Genomic DNA, 17,729 nt, shown 5'->3' with positions numbered 1-17,729 from the left:
AGGTTGAGGAGAGCAGCTGCTTTCAACATGAAATGTTTTGAGTCCGTGGGGGAAAAGGGAAAAGAAAGGCGCAGGGCCGGGATTTTCCAGCCACGCTCACCCCCCAGCCACCACCACTAACGTCCCCCCACCCCAAGCCGGATAATCTCACCAAGGTCAACAGACCTCAGCATGCTCCATGTCCTGCCATCTATGATCCCCGTGGTAGGCGGGATGGGAAAATTCCGCCACAGTGTGAGTTGGTAAGGAGGTCAATGAAATGAGAGGAGATTGTAAAAGCCAGCAGAGTCTAGTTGGGGGCGAATGGCTTATTTTGGTGTTGTGTAAAGGATGTAACCCAATACCAATGAAAACATACTTTTGGAGCCTCCTTGAAAATGTATAGTCAGGTGCAGTGAGTGGAAATGTGTCACGTTGATTCATTCAGTCTTTTGCATTTGGCCGATATTCGGGTGCCAACCTTATCTCGTGTTCTTTGTTTCGGTGTCCATCATTTACATGAAAGAGAAGATAGCTAACTGCCCCCATCCTTGTCCAAAAGTAACTGGGAGAGAAAACTAAGTACAGGGAGGCTGAACTTGCTGATTCTCATCATGGTGGCAACACTGCTGCCTCATAGTGCCAGGGGCCTGCGTTCGAACCCGGCTTGGGTCACTGTCTGTGGGATGTCTGCACGTTCTTCCCATGTCTGCGTGGGTTTCCTTCCACAATCCAAAAGACGTGCTGCTTAAGTGCGCTGGCCATGCTAACTTCTCCCTCAGTGTACCCAAACAGGCGCCGGAGCGTGGTGACTTCCACATTAATTTCATTGCAGCGTGAACGTAAGCCTACTTGTGACAAATAAATGAAACTCCTTTAATTGTTTGCTTATCTTAAGCCAGTGAAAGAGAATGGTTGGTTTGACGTGTCAATGTTCTGGGATGGAACATTCAATCTTTATGTAAAAACTATTTTCACTTCTCTCCTATCGCCCTCAGTCCTTTACTCCGCCTGTGAACGAGTTCAAGATCGGGATGAAGCTGGAAGCTCAGGATCCGCGGAATGTCACCTCCACCTGCATCGCCACGGTTGTTGGAATAACGGGCGCCCGGCTCCGACTGCGTCTCGATGGCAGCGACAACAAGAACGATTTCTGGCGGCTGGTGGATTCGGCTGAAATCCAACCAATTGGAAATTGCGAAAAGAATGCGGGAATGCTGCAGCCCCCTCTAGGTGAGAGGTCATGGGGGGAGCGGTGAGGAGAAACCTTGGGCAGGATTGAGGGGAGGGAGGCTTGGGGAGGCAGGGCTTTGTGGGGAGGGGGTGGGAGGCTTTGGGGGGAGTGAGGAGAGATGTTAAGGAGGCTTTAGGAAGGAAAGGGAGGGGAAGGTTTGGCTTTTGGGGAGGAGGAGACGTTTTGGGAGGGAGGAGAGACTTTGGGGAGGTTTTGGGGGGGCTTTTGGGGGAGTGGAAGAATGGCTTTGGGAGAGGGAAAGAGAGACTTTTGGGGGGAGGGAGGAGATGTGGGGTTGGGGGGTGTGGAGATGAGAAGAGAAACTTTAGGGAGGTCATTCCCCAGAGCTTGGGTTCTTCACTGCTGAAGGCAAATTCTACTCTGGGGCTTTGGAAGTTCACCTCCTGAGTTATCCCCATAAATAGTCACCAATCCCAGAACCTGCTGTCAATCATAAATGCACAGAACCCTTCCAGTGCAGGAGGAGGCTATTCAGCCCATTGATCCTGTACCGACAACAATACCATCCAGTACCTATGAGACTCTCTGTTCAATACGTAAGAGGTTTGGGTTCTGGTTCTGGGTCATGATGACTTCCCTATTGTTAAGGTGAAATTACCCCTGTTGAGACAGTTCTGATTTGTGTCCATGTTGGCTTTTGACTTGTGGTAATCTCATACAAGCGGTTTTAACTGTATTATTATAAGAATGTCCAGTTTTATGTTGGGCAAAATTTTTCAGGCCTTGTTGATTTGACCTCAGACTCCACTGGGAATCTTTGCAGAGGATTCCTCCAAATCAGGAAATCGCTTATGACTCTGGTTGCTGTTCCCCAATAGACCTGCCAGCCTCTGATTGGGCAAGAAATCTTGATGGGCAACAGCCCTACTTCTGGGTGCTTGATCCTTGGCAAGGCCTGTCATTGGCTTGTCATGAGTTTGAGTGGAACATGACATGGCAGGCCTTCCTGAAAATGGGCAACAAGAGGGTCCAGCCATTCAGTCACTACCAAGATTCCACCCAATGTCATACCAGCACCGTGAGAAACATTGAAGAAGGCTGTGAGGAGATTTGACAGAGGTGTTTAAAATTTTAAAGGATTTAGGTAGAATAGCTACATTCCGGTAGTTCAGGTAGGGCTTAATTAGAATAACTATTGGCATGGTGTCACAGGGCTTAGCACTGCTGCCTGACTGTGCCAGGAACCTGGGTTTGATTCCAGCCTTGCGTGACTGTGTGAAATTTGCACATTCCCTCCGTGTCTGAGTGTGTTTCCACCGGGTGGTCTGGTTTCTTCCCACAGTCCATAGATGTGCAGGTTAGGTGGATTGGCGATTCATTCAGGCCAATCAAAGGAATTTGGATAAATTGAATGGGTGTGGGCTAAGTGTTGGGGAGTGGGACTAACTGGTTTACTTCACAAAGATGCTAGTGGAGACTTAATGGCCCTGAATGGCCTTCTCTGTGCTGGAATGGCCTACGCACACGTGCCAACCTTAGGAAGAAGTCTGCAGCGGTTAATTCAATGTTTTTTTTTAAACATTGCCACCTTTTGTAAGCAAAGAGAAGAGTCAGGGGATGGTGGGACCAGCGTTTCAGGCAGAATTTCTAGCTGATGAACAATCTCTGTAAAAGTAACTGGCTGAAAGATGGTAATGTTATAAAGATAAAAAGAAGTAACTCGCCTCCAAGGGACAGCAACTCTTCTTTTTGAGTTTCAAAGCCAGGGACAGAATGTTTCTTTGCAAATGGAGAAACAACCTACCGTAGGATATGAGAAAGAGCTAATTTAGTCCTTAAAAATCCCCAGACCATTTGAAGTGAGATTGACAGGCTTTGGGAACTTTCAGAAGTGCATTATTGAAAACATTGGGCCTCTTTGCATTTGATGTATACTTTACCTTTTTAGTGTTTAATGACTGCAGGTATTCCTGTACATTTTGGATGTGGTTTACTGCTTCCAGAACATGTTGCCAGATGCACATTGCCACAGTTAATGTACTTTAAACAAGTGGATTTGCCCAGGCAGTAATTGATGTATTCCATGTGTCACAGTGCTTGCTTTTTGGATGTGGGTGATAATACAAATGCTCTGCTTGCCCATTGCAGGCTCTGTTAAGAGGCTGATACTGCGTTAACTTTCTTTCTGTCTTTTGGAATTCAATATTTTAAGCCACTTATCTTATTTTCCTTTAAAATTAATTCACAGGATATGGGTACTCTTACCAACAGAGGTGTTTATTACCCATCACTTATTATTATCCATTCCTAATTACCCTGCCCTTGTGGCTCACTTGACCCCCCTCGGAGAATAAGTCACTGATCCAAAAGCAAGGCAGTGACAATGCTGGAAGTGTTGGGTAAAGTCTTTGTGCGGAGAGAGAAACAGACTTGACCTTTCGGGTCGATGTCCCTTTCCTCTCCACGCTTGCTGCCTGACCTGCTGAATATTTCCAGAATTCTGTGTTTCCGTTGAAGAAGTCCAACAAATTCAGTGCTGCACAAACCCGATCAGGGCTCTGACAGTGGGGTTTCCCTCCCTACAGGACACGCCAGTCAACCGATTGTGTATTTTGTTTAACTGATGACTGATGTCCTTGCTTCCAGTGTGCTGGTCTTACTGTAAGGTTGCTGGCTGGGGCCCATGAAGAGATGGCGGTAACACCGCTTCACCGCAACTGGTTTGGCAAAACAGCATTGCAAAGTCATAAGGCATAGGGGCAGGATTAGGCCACTCGGCCCATTGAGCCTGCTCCGCCATTCAATCGTGGCTGATATTTTTTACATCCCCACTCTCCTGCCTTTTCCCCAGAACCCCTGATCCCCTTATTAATCAAAAACCTATCTGTCTTTGTCTTAAAGACACTCAATGACCCGGCCTCCACAGCCTCATGCGGCAAAGAGTTTCACAGATTCACCACTCTCTGGCTGAAGAAGTTCCTCCTCATCTCTGCTTTAGAGGATTGTCCCTTTAGCCTGAGGTTGTGCCCTCTGGTTCTAATTTTTCCTACTAGTGGAAACATCCTCTCCACGTCCAATCTATCCAGATCTCGCAGTATCCTGTAATTTTCAATAAGATCACCGCCTCATCCTTCTAAACTCCAATGAGTACAGACAGAGCCCTCAGCTGTTTCTCATATGACAAGCTCTTCTTTCCAGGGATCATTCTTGTGAACCTCCTCTGGACCCTTTCCAAGTCCAGTACATCCTTCCTTCGATATGGGGTTCAAAACTGCTCACAATACTCTAAATGGGGTCTGACCAGAGCCTTATACAGCCTCAGAAGTACATCCCTGCTCTTGTATTCTAACCCTCTGGACATGAATGCCAACATTGCATTTACCTTCTTAACTGCCGACTGAACCTGCACAGCTTTTCGCTCATTTCTTTGAAACACGTCTAACTTGTGTTCTATCTAAATGCTTTTTAAAAGACAAAATTGTATCTGCCTCTACTACTATGTCTGGCAGCTTGTCCCAGACACTCATCATCTTCTGTGTGAAAAAATTGCCCCTCTGGATACTTTTGTATCTCTCCTGTCTCACCTTAAACCTATGCCCTCTAGTTTTAGATTCCCCTGCCTTTGGAAAAAGATATTGACTATCTAGCTGATCTGTGCCCCTCATTATTTTGTAGACCTCTATAAGATCAGCCCTCAGCCTCCTACGCTCCAGAGATAACAAGTCCCAGTCTATCCAGCTTCTCCTTATAACGCAAACCACCAAGTCCCAGTAGCATCCTAGCAAATCTTTTCTGCACTCTTTCTAGTTTAATAACATCCTAATAATGGCTGAACTTGACCAACAAGTGCCGTATGGTGGTGATTCCATTAACGCAATGAGAATAGCAGTCGTTGTTGGTGCGGCTCAGTGGTGGACAACCTGCATTTGAGCGAGGAGGTGGAGGGGCACATGTAGTCAATCAGGGTTCTGAGTGCAGCCCATAAGAGTTTTTGTTGACTGTTGCTCATACACAGGGTTGTCACATTCGCTGGTTTCCATGCATGTAGCTTTTATCCTTCTGGTATAACTGAAGTGATAGTGCATAAAGCGAGGGCGAGAGTGAGTGACGTGGGGAGGTACCTGCTGATGGAACACATTGATCACCAGGGTCGTGAATCCAATGAAAGCGTAAATGTTATTTTGTTTTTATCTCCTTGAAGTTGATGGCCGTTCTATTAATGTGTGAATGATTAAGTATTTCCTATAACTCGTTAGGAATTATTTGGTGTTTTCAATCTTATTCAAGGGCTATAGTTAATGAAGAAGCCCGATTTCAATCTTGCGGCCCACTCATTAGCCGAGGTAGCTCATCGCCGATGTCGCTGTTCACAGTGATTTTTGTCTTTTGCCTAAAATCGCCCTGACGTCAGGGACTTGCTGCCTACGATTTAAAAATGGGCATAAAACGTCTCAGATGAATGCAGATGTGTTTTCTCCTCCCCCAGCCATCCCCTCAGATCGTTTAAGACACATCTGGGGAACATTAACTGTGGCTCCTGAGTTTCTATGCAAAGAGAATGAGCTTGTTTGTGAAGTTTCGAAAAGCTGTTTCCCTGCCAACTTTGTCTTTTAATTACAGAAGTTAAAGCAACTGGATGACTTGTTTCCAGATCGCGTCCTGCTTTGAATGCATTTTTTCCTGCAACTGAGTTCTTTTATACGCTTAAAAACAAAACGCTTTGGTTTGGGATAGGCTGAGTCGGCTATTATTAGCTTACAATGTTTGCAACTGAGCATCTAATGTTAAAATTCATCCACAAAATAATTTTGGGGTTCACTTCAGTCCTACAATACAGGAGACATTTGGCACATTGCTCCCACCACTAGCATTTTGAAAGAGCTATCCAAATTAGATTCTTTCCTTGTTCCAAAACCCTAATTCCCTGCAATTCAGCACAGTGGTTAGCACTACTGCCTCACAGCACCAGGGATCTGGGATGAATTCTGCCCTTGGGTGACTGTCTGTGTGGACAGAGTAAAAAGTCTCAACACCAGGTTAAAGTCCACCAGGTTTATTTGGAATCATGAGTGATTGATCACCTGAAGAAGGAGCTGCCTTCAAAAAGCTCGTGATACCTAATAAACCTGTTGGGTTTTAACCTGGTGTTGTGAGACTTCTTACTGCCCACCCCAGTCCAACGCCGGCGTCTCCATATTATGTCAGTGTGGAGTTTGCAAGTTCTCCCCATGTATGCATAGTCTTTCTCGGGTTGCTCCAGTTTCATCCCACACTCCAAAGATGTATAGGTTAGGGCAATTGCTAAATTGCCCCTTAGTGTCCAAAGATGTGTAAGTTAGGTGGATTGGCTATGCTAAATTGCCCCTTAGTGTCCAATCCACCTAACCTACATATCTTTGGACATGTTAAATTGCCCATTAGTATCCAAAAATGTGTAGGTTAGGTGGATTGGCCATGCTAAATTGCCCATTAGTGTCCAAAGATGTGTAGGATAGGGCATTAATGCGACAAATAAATGGGTTTACAGGGATAGGTCAGGGGATAGGCCTGGATACTCTGTCAGAGAGTTGGTGCAGACTCGATGGGCTGACTGGCCTCTGTCTGCACTGTAGGGATGCTGTGATCTTTATATTTCAAATTGGTTGGTACGCCTTATATCTGAACATTATAGCAGGCAGCTAACAAGAAAGGTCTTTACGTGTTTGCACTCATTAACCCATAGGGTGCATTCCTGCAGGAGGATCCGTGAGGTTAATATTACTGATGGATTTATTTCCATTTGACTCCTTTATTTCACCGAGGGAACCTGATTAATGTGCACCAGCAGAGTATGGTTAAAGAACAAGGCAGTTTCAGAATGATCACCCAGTGCCACATGTTATAAATCTACAAGGAAACATCGTCCCTGTCCAATATTTGTTGGTCAATTAAAAATAATAGTTACATGGTATAAATGGAATACATGCTGTGGAGGTGGGGAAGACTTTGATTTGTTTCCCTCTTACTGACAATATCTTGTTTGCAGTCTTCATGTAATTTAAGAATTTTATTCCAAGGGTGCTGTAATGGGAACTGAAAATGTTCAAATGGTCCATGACCACGGATGTCAATAAGAGTTATTACCAAGACTCGGGGAGATCTCTGCCCTCTTCAGATTTTCTGACTGATGCACTTCCCAATGTGTCGGTCATGTTTTAAACAGAACCCCTCCAGTGCAGAGAGAGGCCATTTAGCCCATTGAGTCAGCACTGACAACAATCCCACCCAGGCCCTATCCTTGTAATTAACCTGCTAATCCCCTGATACTAAGGGGCAATTTAGCATGGCCAGTCCACCAAAGCGGCATATCTTTGGACTGTGGGAAACCCACACAGATATGGGGAGAACGTGAAAACTCCACACAGACAGTCACCCAAGGGTGGAATTGAGCCCAGGTCCGTGGATCTGTGAGGCAATAAAATAAAGTAAGGTTTATTTATTACTCAAAGTAAGGCTTACATTAACACTACAAATAAGTTACTGTGAAATTCCGCTAGTCGCCACGCTAAGGCGCCTGTTCGGGTAAATGCACCTAACTAGCACGTTTTTCAGATTGTGGGAGGAAGCCAGATGCTCCAAGGAAACCCATGCAGACATGGGGAGAATGTGCAGACTCCACACAGTCACCCAAAGCGAGAATTGAACCCAGGTCCATGGGGCTGTGAGGCAGCAGTGCTAATCAATGTGCCACTATGCTAAATGTTCAACAGTTTCCAATACTTCATTTCACTTGGTCAGTGGTCACTGTTAAATTAAGAAAATGTACCCTCACCGAGAATGATAGGAAGTAATTAATTGTGAATTGAGTTTGGTTTACTGTGCGCCTAAAAATCTCAAGCAATTTGGAGTCAACAACTTGGAGGAAATTGTCAGGCTCTTCCTGGCCACCTGTCATGTGGGGGCTTTCAGTTTTCTATTGGGACCTTTGCTTCTCTACTCCTGAGTTATCTGTGTGTGTTTCTTCTCTTGTCTCAGATTAGTGTGGCAATCTTGCCGAATTGAAAGACTGTAGTCCTGATTTTAACTTGACTTCCGCAGAGTGTAATATCCAGCGGGATGTGAAATGGGAACCTGACCCAATCCTGCTCTGTTCCTTCTTGGTGGGTTGGCTTATAACCAGGAGTTGATGACGTGGCGTAGGCTCACATCACAGAGCAGTACGCGGAATGTCACAGCTCCAGAAATGTCATCCTTCAGATTAAATGTTAAACTGAATACCAGGATGGTAAAAGATCCTTAGCATCCAAAAGAAGAAAAGGTTAACAGTGAATGGGGAATGGGGGAGGGGGGTTTACTTAAGATTCAGGTCAAGAATCTCTCTGTTCATATCCCTTTTAAGACCATAAGAAATGAGAACAGATGTAGACTGTTCCACCCACTGTGCGCACTTCGCTATTTAATAAGATCAAGGTTGATCTAACATTCACTAAGTCTACTTTCCTGCCTTACCTCCGTAACCCTTAATGCCCCGATTAGAAAACCTATCGATCGCAGCCTTGGAAATGTTGAAGGACATGACCATTGCAGCTTCCTGGGGCTAACAATTCCAAGGATTCTCTTTGAGAGAAGAAATTCTTCCTCGTCCATCTTAACTGAATGCCCCCTTTTTCTGTGACTGTGCCCTCTGGTCCTACGCCCTCCCATGACTGGAAACATCCTCCCAACATTTATCCTGTCCAACACCCAAAGAATCTTCTGTTTCAATCATATCACCCCTCATTCTTAGAATCAAAGCAAACTTACAGTGCAGAACGAGGCCATTCGGCCCATCGAGTCTGCGCCGACAACAATGCCATTCAGGCTTTATCCCTGTCACCCCACATATTTACCCCACTAATCCTTCTAACCTTTGTATTCTGGGACACTAAGGGACAATTTAATACTGTCGACCGTCCTAATCCGCACATCTTTGGACTGTGGGAGGAATCCCACGTGGACACGGGGAGAGGCAGCAGTGCTGCCGTGCCACCCCACACCTTATCCACGTTGCTCTGCAATTTTAAATGATTGAGCTTTAGACCGGAACCGGAGTTCCCTTTGATCGTTTTTGATGCAATTGCACTAAATAAATAAGCATTGAAATAATCTGGCAGAATGAACTTTTCAGTTCAAGCTTTCTTTTCCGCTATGATGTGTTTTCTGAAAGAAACAGTGAGGTGTTGTCATAAATATTAGTTCTTTTCCTCCGTTTCCTGCCTGTTTCCCTCGCTTGCTACCCCCGTGATGAAAGCCATTGTCTATTTTGCCATTGGTCTGCTCCCCAGAGAGAGGGTTAACAACTGTCAGACACATAGACAATTAGTCTAGGTTCCCTTGTGAGCACGGTGATCGAAAGATGTTTCCTTAAGCTGGGTCCTATCTTACCCCAAGGCAGAATGAGAATAGCAGCAGTTGTCTCTCCCTGAGTACAGTGGTGAGCAGACAGCAGAAGTTCCCCTCTGTGTATTTTTGATCTGTGCAGGTTTCCTGTGGCTGTTCCAACACTAAGCTTGTCCACATACCTATTTTTATCCACAATTCACCTCCCTGTGGTGTGTTCCATCTGTTGGTGAGAGGATGCTTACCTGGTCTCTCGGAAGTTTGTGTTTTTCTTTAAAAAAAAGGAGTTTTGCCATATGTTTCCGACAAATGTGCATTGCAAGTCTTCACTTGGTTTCCATTTATGTAGCCCTTGCTTGATATACAACTTGGACAACACCAAGACTGGATGTTAATGCAATGCAGACGCTGAGATGGATTTGCAATGAGAAAGGATGCAGTACAAGTGATGCAGGGTGGGTGGGTGAAGAGGGTGGGAGTGTCAAAAAAAGTGGCTGAGAAGCAATTGAAATGGTCTGGCTGTCTGATTTGATTTGACTTATTATTGTCACATGTCTACAGTGAGAAGTATTGTTTCTTGTGCGTTATACAGACAAAGCATACTGTTCATAGAGAAGGAAAGCAGAATGTAGTGTTACAGTCATAACTAGGATGTAGAGAAAGTTCAACTTAATGTGAGGTAAGTCCATTTAAAAGTCTGATGGCAGCAGGGAAAAAGCTGTTCTTGAGTTGGTTGGTATGTGATCTCAGACGTTTGTAGGTAGGAAGTGTAGGCGGTGTTAATGGATGGGAGACTGGTTTGTGTGATGGTTTGGGCTACTTTCACGACCCTTTGTAGTTTCTTGCGGTCTTGCACAGAGCAGGAGCCGTGCCAAGCTGTGATACAACCAGAAAGAATGCTTTCTATGGTGCATCTGTGGAGTTTCCTTAATCTCCTGAAAAAGTAGAGGCGTTAGTGGGCTTCCCAACAATAGCGTTGGGGAGAGAGAGAGGAAATGTGATGAGATGAGTGATGGGGGCAGCCAGGAAGAAAGGGAAGAGGAAGACTTGAGACCAGATGGAAAGATGTGGCGGTGAGAGACTGGATCACAGTGGGCTCAGAAAAGGATGAGTGAGTGACAGGAGGAGATGGAGAAGGGTGATCAGTCAGCACTGTGGCGACCACAAGTGAAATAGAAGAATTTGAAAGAAAAAGGATAGCCACTTTCAGAATCGCAGATCCGAAAGTGCTTTACAATAATGAAACACTTTTGAAGCATAGTCATTGGTAATGTAGGAAACCCAACAGCCATTCTGCATACAGCAAGCTCCCATATGCAGCGATAATGATCAGATCATTTGCTTTGTGATGTTGATGATGGGGTAGATTTGATTTGATTTACTATTGTCACATGTGTTAGTATACAGTGAAAAGTATTATTTCTTGCACGCTGTACAGACAAAGTATACCATATGTAGAGAAGGAAAGCAGAGAGTGCAGAATGTAGTGTTACAGTCATAGCTAGGGTGTAGAGAAAGGTCAACTTAATGCAAGGTAGGTCCACTCAAAAGTCTGACAGCAGCAGGGAAGAAGCTGCTCTTGAGTTGGTTGGTATGCAACCTCAGACTTTTGTATCTTTTTCCCAACGGAAGAAGGTGAAAGAGAGAATGTTCAGGGTGGGTGGGGTGCTTAAATATACTGGCTGCTTTTCCAAGGCAGTGAAAAGTGGAGACAGAGTCCATGGATGGGAGACTGGACCTCGTTCTCGCTGTATTGAGTGTGGGACTGTCCCTCTGATAAAAATCTTTGACTGAGGCACCTCACAAATGTAGATATGAAGGATCCCTTGATTTCAAAGATCAGGCTGATTCACTTCTGCCCCGAGGCCTCTTCCAGAGCATTCCCTGCCTGACAGGGAGCCAGGCGTATTCATCAGGCTTCGCTTCTGGGTGGGGAACCCAGTGGAAGAAGAGGCACTCTCCCTGAAGTTAGAACATCCCCCCCCCCTGTCTCTGCACTGCCGCCTCACAGAGCCAGGGACCCAGGTTCAATTCCTGGTTTGGGTAACTGTCTGTGTGGAGTTTGCACTTTCTCCCGGGTGCTCCGGTTTCCTTCTACACTACAAAGCTGTGTGGGTTAGGTGAATTGGCTGTGGTAAAATTGCTCCTTAGTGTTAGAGGGATTGGCTAGGGTAAACGCATGGAGTTATGGGGATAGCGCCTGGATGGGATTGTGGTCGGTGCTGACTCGATGGGCCAAATGGCCTCCTTCTGCACTGTAGGAATTCTGTGATTCCATGAAGAGTAATCAGAGATCAGGAGCCCGATTTTAACTCTGAATGGATAGGTTTTTGAGTGTGTTAAAATCTCACCCACTCACTGGGTGAACTCGCTGCTGGATGGAGTGTGGTACAGTCTCTGATGAAAACCTTCAACTGACGCTCCTCAGATGTGAAAGATCCCTTGGTACCATTTCAGAAAACAGGGTCGATATCCCCAATATTTATCCCTCAAACAACAGCAGCCTGAAGCTGGGTTAGTGAGAGCCTGGGGGATTGGCCGAATCTTGGGGAGGAGGAACCGCCAAGGATTATTGTGAACTCAAAGGAGAAAAACATTTGTATCCCACCAGGCCCCACCAGCTCTGCTGGAAAGGCATTGTCCTTTCTGCTCAATGATCCTCATCTCATTTTGGTGCCCAACATCCCATGGTTCAGCAATCCCAAGCAGTCAGGTTTAAAGTTAGAGCTGTGTAGGTTCTTTATAGTAATTTAAATTGACAAGCTTTATATATCATATAGAATCTACAATGTAGAATGAGGCCATTTGGCCCATCGAGTCTGCATCGACCACAATCCCACCCAGGCCCTATTCTTGAAATCCCACGTTTTTACCCTCCTATGCTAAATTGGCACTAAGCGTCAGGGGAACTAGCAGGGTAAATACGTGAGGTCACGGGGATAGGGCATGGGTGGAATTGTTCTGTGCAGACTTGATGGGCTGAATGGCCTCTTCCTGCACTGCAGGGATTCTATGATTCTAATCCCTCTGACATTAGGGTCAGTTTAGCACGGCCAGTCGGCCTAACCCACACATCTTTGGAGTGTGAGAGGAAACTGGAGCACCCGGAGGAAACCCACATAGTCACGGTGAGAATGTGCAGACTCCACACAGACAGTGACCCGAATTGAACCCGGATCCCTGGTGCTGCGAAGTGGCAGTGGTAACCACAGTGCCACCGGTAACCACTGTGCCACTGGTAACCACAATGCCACCATGCTGCCCAACCATCACTACCTCTGCCCCACTTCCATTGAGATCCAGGTGGATGGGGGCTAAATTGCCACTTTCCACCCTTCCCAAGCCCATCCGTGCTGGGGGTTCGAATTCCCTGCTCGTTTCCCTGGTAACAGCACTGACCTGAAATCATTCAGGTTTTATGGGGCAGTATATGGTGCATTTCTCCGCTGGGTTATCGGGGAATGTAATGAGCTCTTTTATAGCAGAAGGAATCTGTCCATAATGATTAAAAATCCAATAACCCATTAACATTAAAATTACTCGACACCAAGGAGCCAGAGAGTGATATGGCTGACCGGTGTCCCGTTGTAAAAACAAGGCGGGCGGGTGCAAGTCATTGGGTGCACACCAATCTTCCTGCGGTGATCTGTGTCGATGAGAAAGGCCTGTTAAACCCATCCATCTGTAGAAACTCTCAGTCCGTTCATGGCCTCTTATTTTTTCTGTCGACATTACTTGACCCAGAAGGCCGTAATCTGTCTTGTGTTTGAAAAAACGTTTACCAACAGCTGCTGGCTTGGAGATGTTGAGTATTTGCAGGCAGGCTTTAACAATGACTGTGCAGGGACAGGTACACCTTCAGGTCCTGCTTTGCGCCTTGATTGGCATTGCAGGGTGAAATTGAGAGCAGCCCCATCAAATTGAAACCCGAGCTCCTTGCCGTCGTAAATGTGTTTTTCCTCATAAACTAATTCTAAATTATTAAACTTGTAAATACGTTCAGAAGGACCTTAGACATTCGCAAAAATAAAATATTTGGATAAGAACCTTAATTAAATTATGCATTTCCAATTGAGATAAGATCTAATTCTAAATTTGTTTGCAGACTTGGGAATTGAAAGAGCAAGTTACTGGTTTATGATCTCATGGGCACACGTCCAAATGAACTAACTTGAATTATTTAACAGTCTTATTACACACTTGTGGAGCCTGTTTGTAGCTTTTTGTGGTCTGAGACCCAATGAAGGAAGGAACGGGGTCTTGTGCTGCGTATAGCGACTGCTGGCTGTATCTGTGACAGTGGCTCAGCCCTCCACCTCTGTATTGGCCGGAATTTTACCTCCTCGCTCATCCCAGAGTGAAGGTGGGTGAGGCTCGTAGGATGGCATCTCCCTCAGCCTCGGGTGGATGAAGCAGTAAAATTTCAGCCATAGTCTGTGAAACACAGTGCCAAGCGCACCTTGTCTCCAGAGAATTATACTGAACAAATTAGCAGCTTGAGACAAAATGAGGAAACTAACTCCCACATATAGAGACGGGCAGGAGGAGGCCTTGCAGCCCTCGCCTGTTCTGCCAATCACTTAGTTCACTTTTGACATGAATTAGAAGACTTCAAACACACATCCTCCCTAAGACCGCAGTGTTGGGTAATCTTTCTCTAAGACTGAATGAGGACCCTAGAAATAGGGATAACAAAAGTGGGGATAGCATTTCGGTGGCACATTACTAACGCACAGTGCCTGGGACAATCACCATCCTGGTGACTGGTTAGATTCAGTTTCGACCTTGGAAGCTGTCTGTGTAGAGTTTGCATGTTCTCCCCATGTCTGCGTGGGCTTCCTCTGGGTGTTTCGGATTGGCCGTGCTAAATTGTCCCTGAGTGTCCCAAGATGTGTAGATTTGAGGGATTAGCGGGCTAAATATGTGGGGTTATGGGGATAGGGCAGGGGTTGGGCTTGTGTGACATGCCCTGTCGGGGAGTCAGTGCAGGCTCGATGGACCGAATGGCCTCCTTTCTGCACTGTAGAGATTCTGTGTTGCTCTGATTCATCTAAGAACAGAATGGCCACCTCATTTTCACAAGGCAACTGGTGCTTCTCCAGTTCCTGTGCCAGATTTTGATGCGTCTAAACAAGTTGCAGTATTACTAAGATGTCCTATTTGAGTCACAATAACCGTTAATCACAACACTCTCTTGCTGATGCACAACCTTCCCAGGGGTTAGTTATCTTTAAATTTAGCATGCTACTAAAATTGGAATTGGGAAATTCCCTTGCAGTGTTTTTGCAATAGTGAGTGAGAATCTGCTGCAGTCGTTATTGGGCTGGAGATTTCCGATGCAGTCCAGATTTTAAACAAATTCATAGAATCCCTACAGTGCAGAAGGAGGGCACTCAGCCCACTGAGCCTGCACTGACATCAATCCCACCCAGGCTCCAGCCTTGCAATCCCACATATTTACCCTGCTAAACTCCCTTGACACTAAGGGGCAACCTAGCATGGCCAATGAGCCTACTCCACAAATGTTTGGAATGCGGGAGAAAACCAGAACATCCAGAGGAAACCCACGGAGACATGGGGAGAAGGTGCAAACACCACACAGGCAGTCACTCAAGGTCGGAATCCAACCCAGGTCACTGGCACTGTTAGGCAGCAATGCTAACCAGTGTGTCACCATGCTGCCCTTGCTAATTGCTGCAAGTGTTCTAGTTGTCGCAATAAGTGGGCAACCATTACTGATTCAAGTACAAAGAACATAACATAGCAGCACAAACAGGCCCTTCAGCCCACAAGTTGGGCTGATCACATCCATACCTACCAAGCCATAGAACTGTCTAACTCCCAATCCCATTAAATCCCATGTACTCATCCAGAAGCCTTTTAAAAGACCCCAGCAAGTTTGCCTCTACCACCACCGACGGCAGCCGATTCCACTCACTCACCACCCTCTGAGTGAAAAACTTACCCCTAACATCTCCTCTGTACTTACTCCCCAGCACCTTAAACCTGTGTCCTCTTGTAGCGACCATTTCAGCCCTGGGAAATAGCCTCTGAGAATCCACCCTATCTATTCCTCTCAACATTTTATAAACCTCTATCAGGTTGCCTCTCAACCTTCGTCTCTCCAGGGAGAAGACACCTAGCTCCCTCAACCTATGAAGTAGTTCATGTTTCTGCCTAACATAAAAAAAGGCAAGAAATAGGATCTGGCCCTTCACATTTTCTCAACCATTCAACAAGATCACAGCTAATGATCCAGCTCAGTTTCACCTTGCTGCAGTCTGCCCACAGTGCCCCAAGATCTATCAATCTCTTGTCTTGAACATACTCACTAACTTGAGTTCACACAACCCTGTGAGGTAGGGAATTCCAAAGATGCACAACCTTTGAGCAAAGAAGTGTTTCCTCATCTCAGTGCTGAATGTCCGACTTGTTATTCTGAGACCTTGGTTATGGATCCTCCCCCACCCCCAGTCCATCAGGGCAAATGTCCTGCCCGCATCTACCCTGTCGAGCCCCTTGCATTTGTTTCAATAAGATCACCTCAAAGCTCGTGATTCCAAATAAACCTGTTGGGTTTTAATCTGGTGTTGTAAGATGTCTTACTGTGCCCACCCTAGTCCAACGCTGGCAACTCCACATTCTGAGTGTGATTGTGAGTGGAATATACAGGACACTCATTTCCTTGCATGTTTCCTTTTCTGACTGTAGGATTTCGACTGAATGCTTCTTCATGGCCCATGTTTTTGCTAAAAACACTGAGTGGAGCGGAAATGGCACCAATCAGAATATTTCACAAGGTAGGCTTTCTTTCCTGAATATTTTATTCATCTTTATTTGCAGCCTTGACAGTGTTTTGCAATGTTCTTCACTTTGTAAAGGCTGTTCCCCATCGAGCTGCCCCCGCTTTCTCCATTCATCCCAATTGAATTTCCTCACCAACTCGAGCGTGTCCACGAGCGACACTGTGTCCTCCAAGGATGGATATTGATTCAGCTGTTGGGGAAAACCTGGAGCTCTGGATCACGATAGCTGGTCCGTCCGGATTTCTCCTCCCATCACCACCACCACCACCACCAGAGGGAGGGAGTTGCATCGATTCTGTTTGACATCTCCTCTCACCTCCTGCTGAGAGCGCCTGGGGCCGGTCCCATTGGAAACCATCCAAGCCCACATCCCCCTAATGTCCTCTGTCACACAATGGAATCTGGAGCCTTTTGATTTGAACAGCTAGCACTGTGCAAGCTGGGATATTCTTCAATAGAAACAGAAAATACTGGAAACACTCAATAAATCAAGCAGCATCTCTGGAGACGAAAGCCAAATGTACATTTCAGGTCAATGAACTTTAATCATAAATTGGACAGTTCTGGACATTATCTGCCACCCCTGCCTGCTGCACATTCAATAAGATTGTGACTGTTTGTATTTTGAATTTCACATTCCCGCTCACCTCTGATTCTTGTTCAGCAAAAATATTCAGTGGCTCTGTTTCCGTTGCCTTCTGAGGCAAAGATTTCCACAGTCACACAAACCTCTGAGAGTAAAAGATCCTCCTAATCTCTGTCCTAAAAGGGCAACCCCTCATTTTAAAACTGTGCCCCCTAGTTCTTGACTCGCCCACACAAGGAAACATCATTTCCACGGGGTCAAGTTTGACTATTAGAAATTAGACAAAGGGAATGTAGATGGTAAAGGCTGAGAATGGTGTGAATAGGGATCGGAATGACTATGATGTTCCCCAAAGTCAAATAGCCTATTGATGTCATCAAGATTGGAAAATGAATAAAGGGCACTCTGGTTAAAGTATCAGATTTTGAGCAGACTCTGTGAAATCTTGTTTCATCGAAGAATCTGTACCTCCAGGAGGGGAGGGAGAGGGGGTTAAAATTGGGGTGAAAATCATTTGTATGAAAAGTTGTGTTGAGTTCCCAACTCTAGATGTTTAAATGTACATGTGGGTTTTCAAACAACTCCGCCTTGATGCTTTTATCCGCTCTTTTCTGCATTGTTTTTAAAATCAGTTCATCGTTGCCTTCTATAGCCACTTCAGAAAAACTGTAAAAATTGCCTCGCTCCCACAAGCTGCATGTTTCCGTTGGAGATTGTCTGATGTGGGATGTTGGTCACATCGTAAGTTAGTTGCAGTATGAGACAATCTTGCAGCTGCGGTTCTTTAGATCAGAAGATGTCTGAA

At 45.6% G+C, this 17,729-nt stretch overlaps 1 protein-coding gene across 1 annotated transcript in view; it reads left to right on the top strand.

Moving 5' to 3' along the window:
- Positions 1 to 17,729, top strand: part of LOC145357724 (polycomb protein SCMH1-like) — a 172,008-nt gene that overhangs the window by 74,688 nt on the left and 79,591 nt on the right. Inside the window, exons 6-7 of the mRNA XM_080211148.1 lie at positions 978 to 1,212; positions 16,244 to 16,332. Coding sequence (XP_080067274.1) covers positions 978 to 1,212; positions 16,244 to 16,332 — 324 coding nt within the window. The remainder of the gene's footprint in view (positions 1 to 977; positions 1,213 to 16,243; positions 16,333 to 17,729) is intronic.

This window comes from Carcharhinus amblyrhynchos, chromosome 24 (genome assembly GCF_965287045.1).
Source record: "Carcharhinus amblyrhynchos chromosome 24, sCarAmb.v2.hapA, whole genome shotgun sequence".
Lineage (NCBI taxonomy): Eukaryota > Metazoa > Chordata > Chondrichthyes > Carcharhiniformes > Carcharhinidae > Carcharhinus > Carcharhinus amblyrhynchos.
Note: the sequence above shows the minus strand (reverse complement) of the source record. Positions and strands in the feature narration are given on the sequence as shown.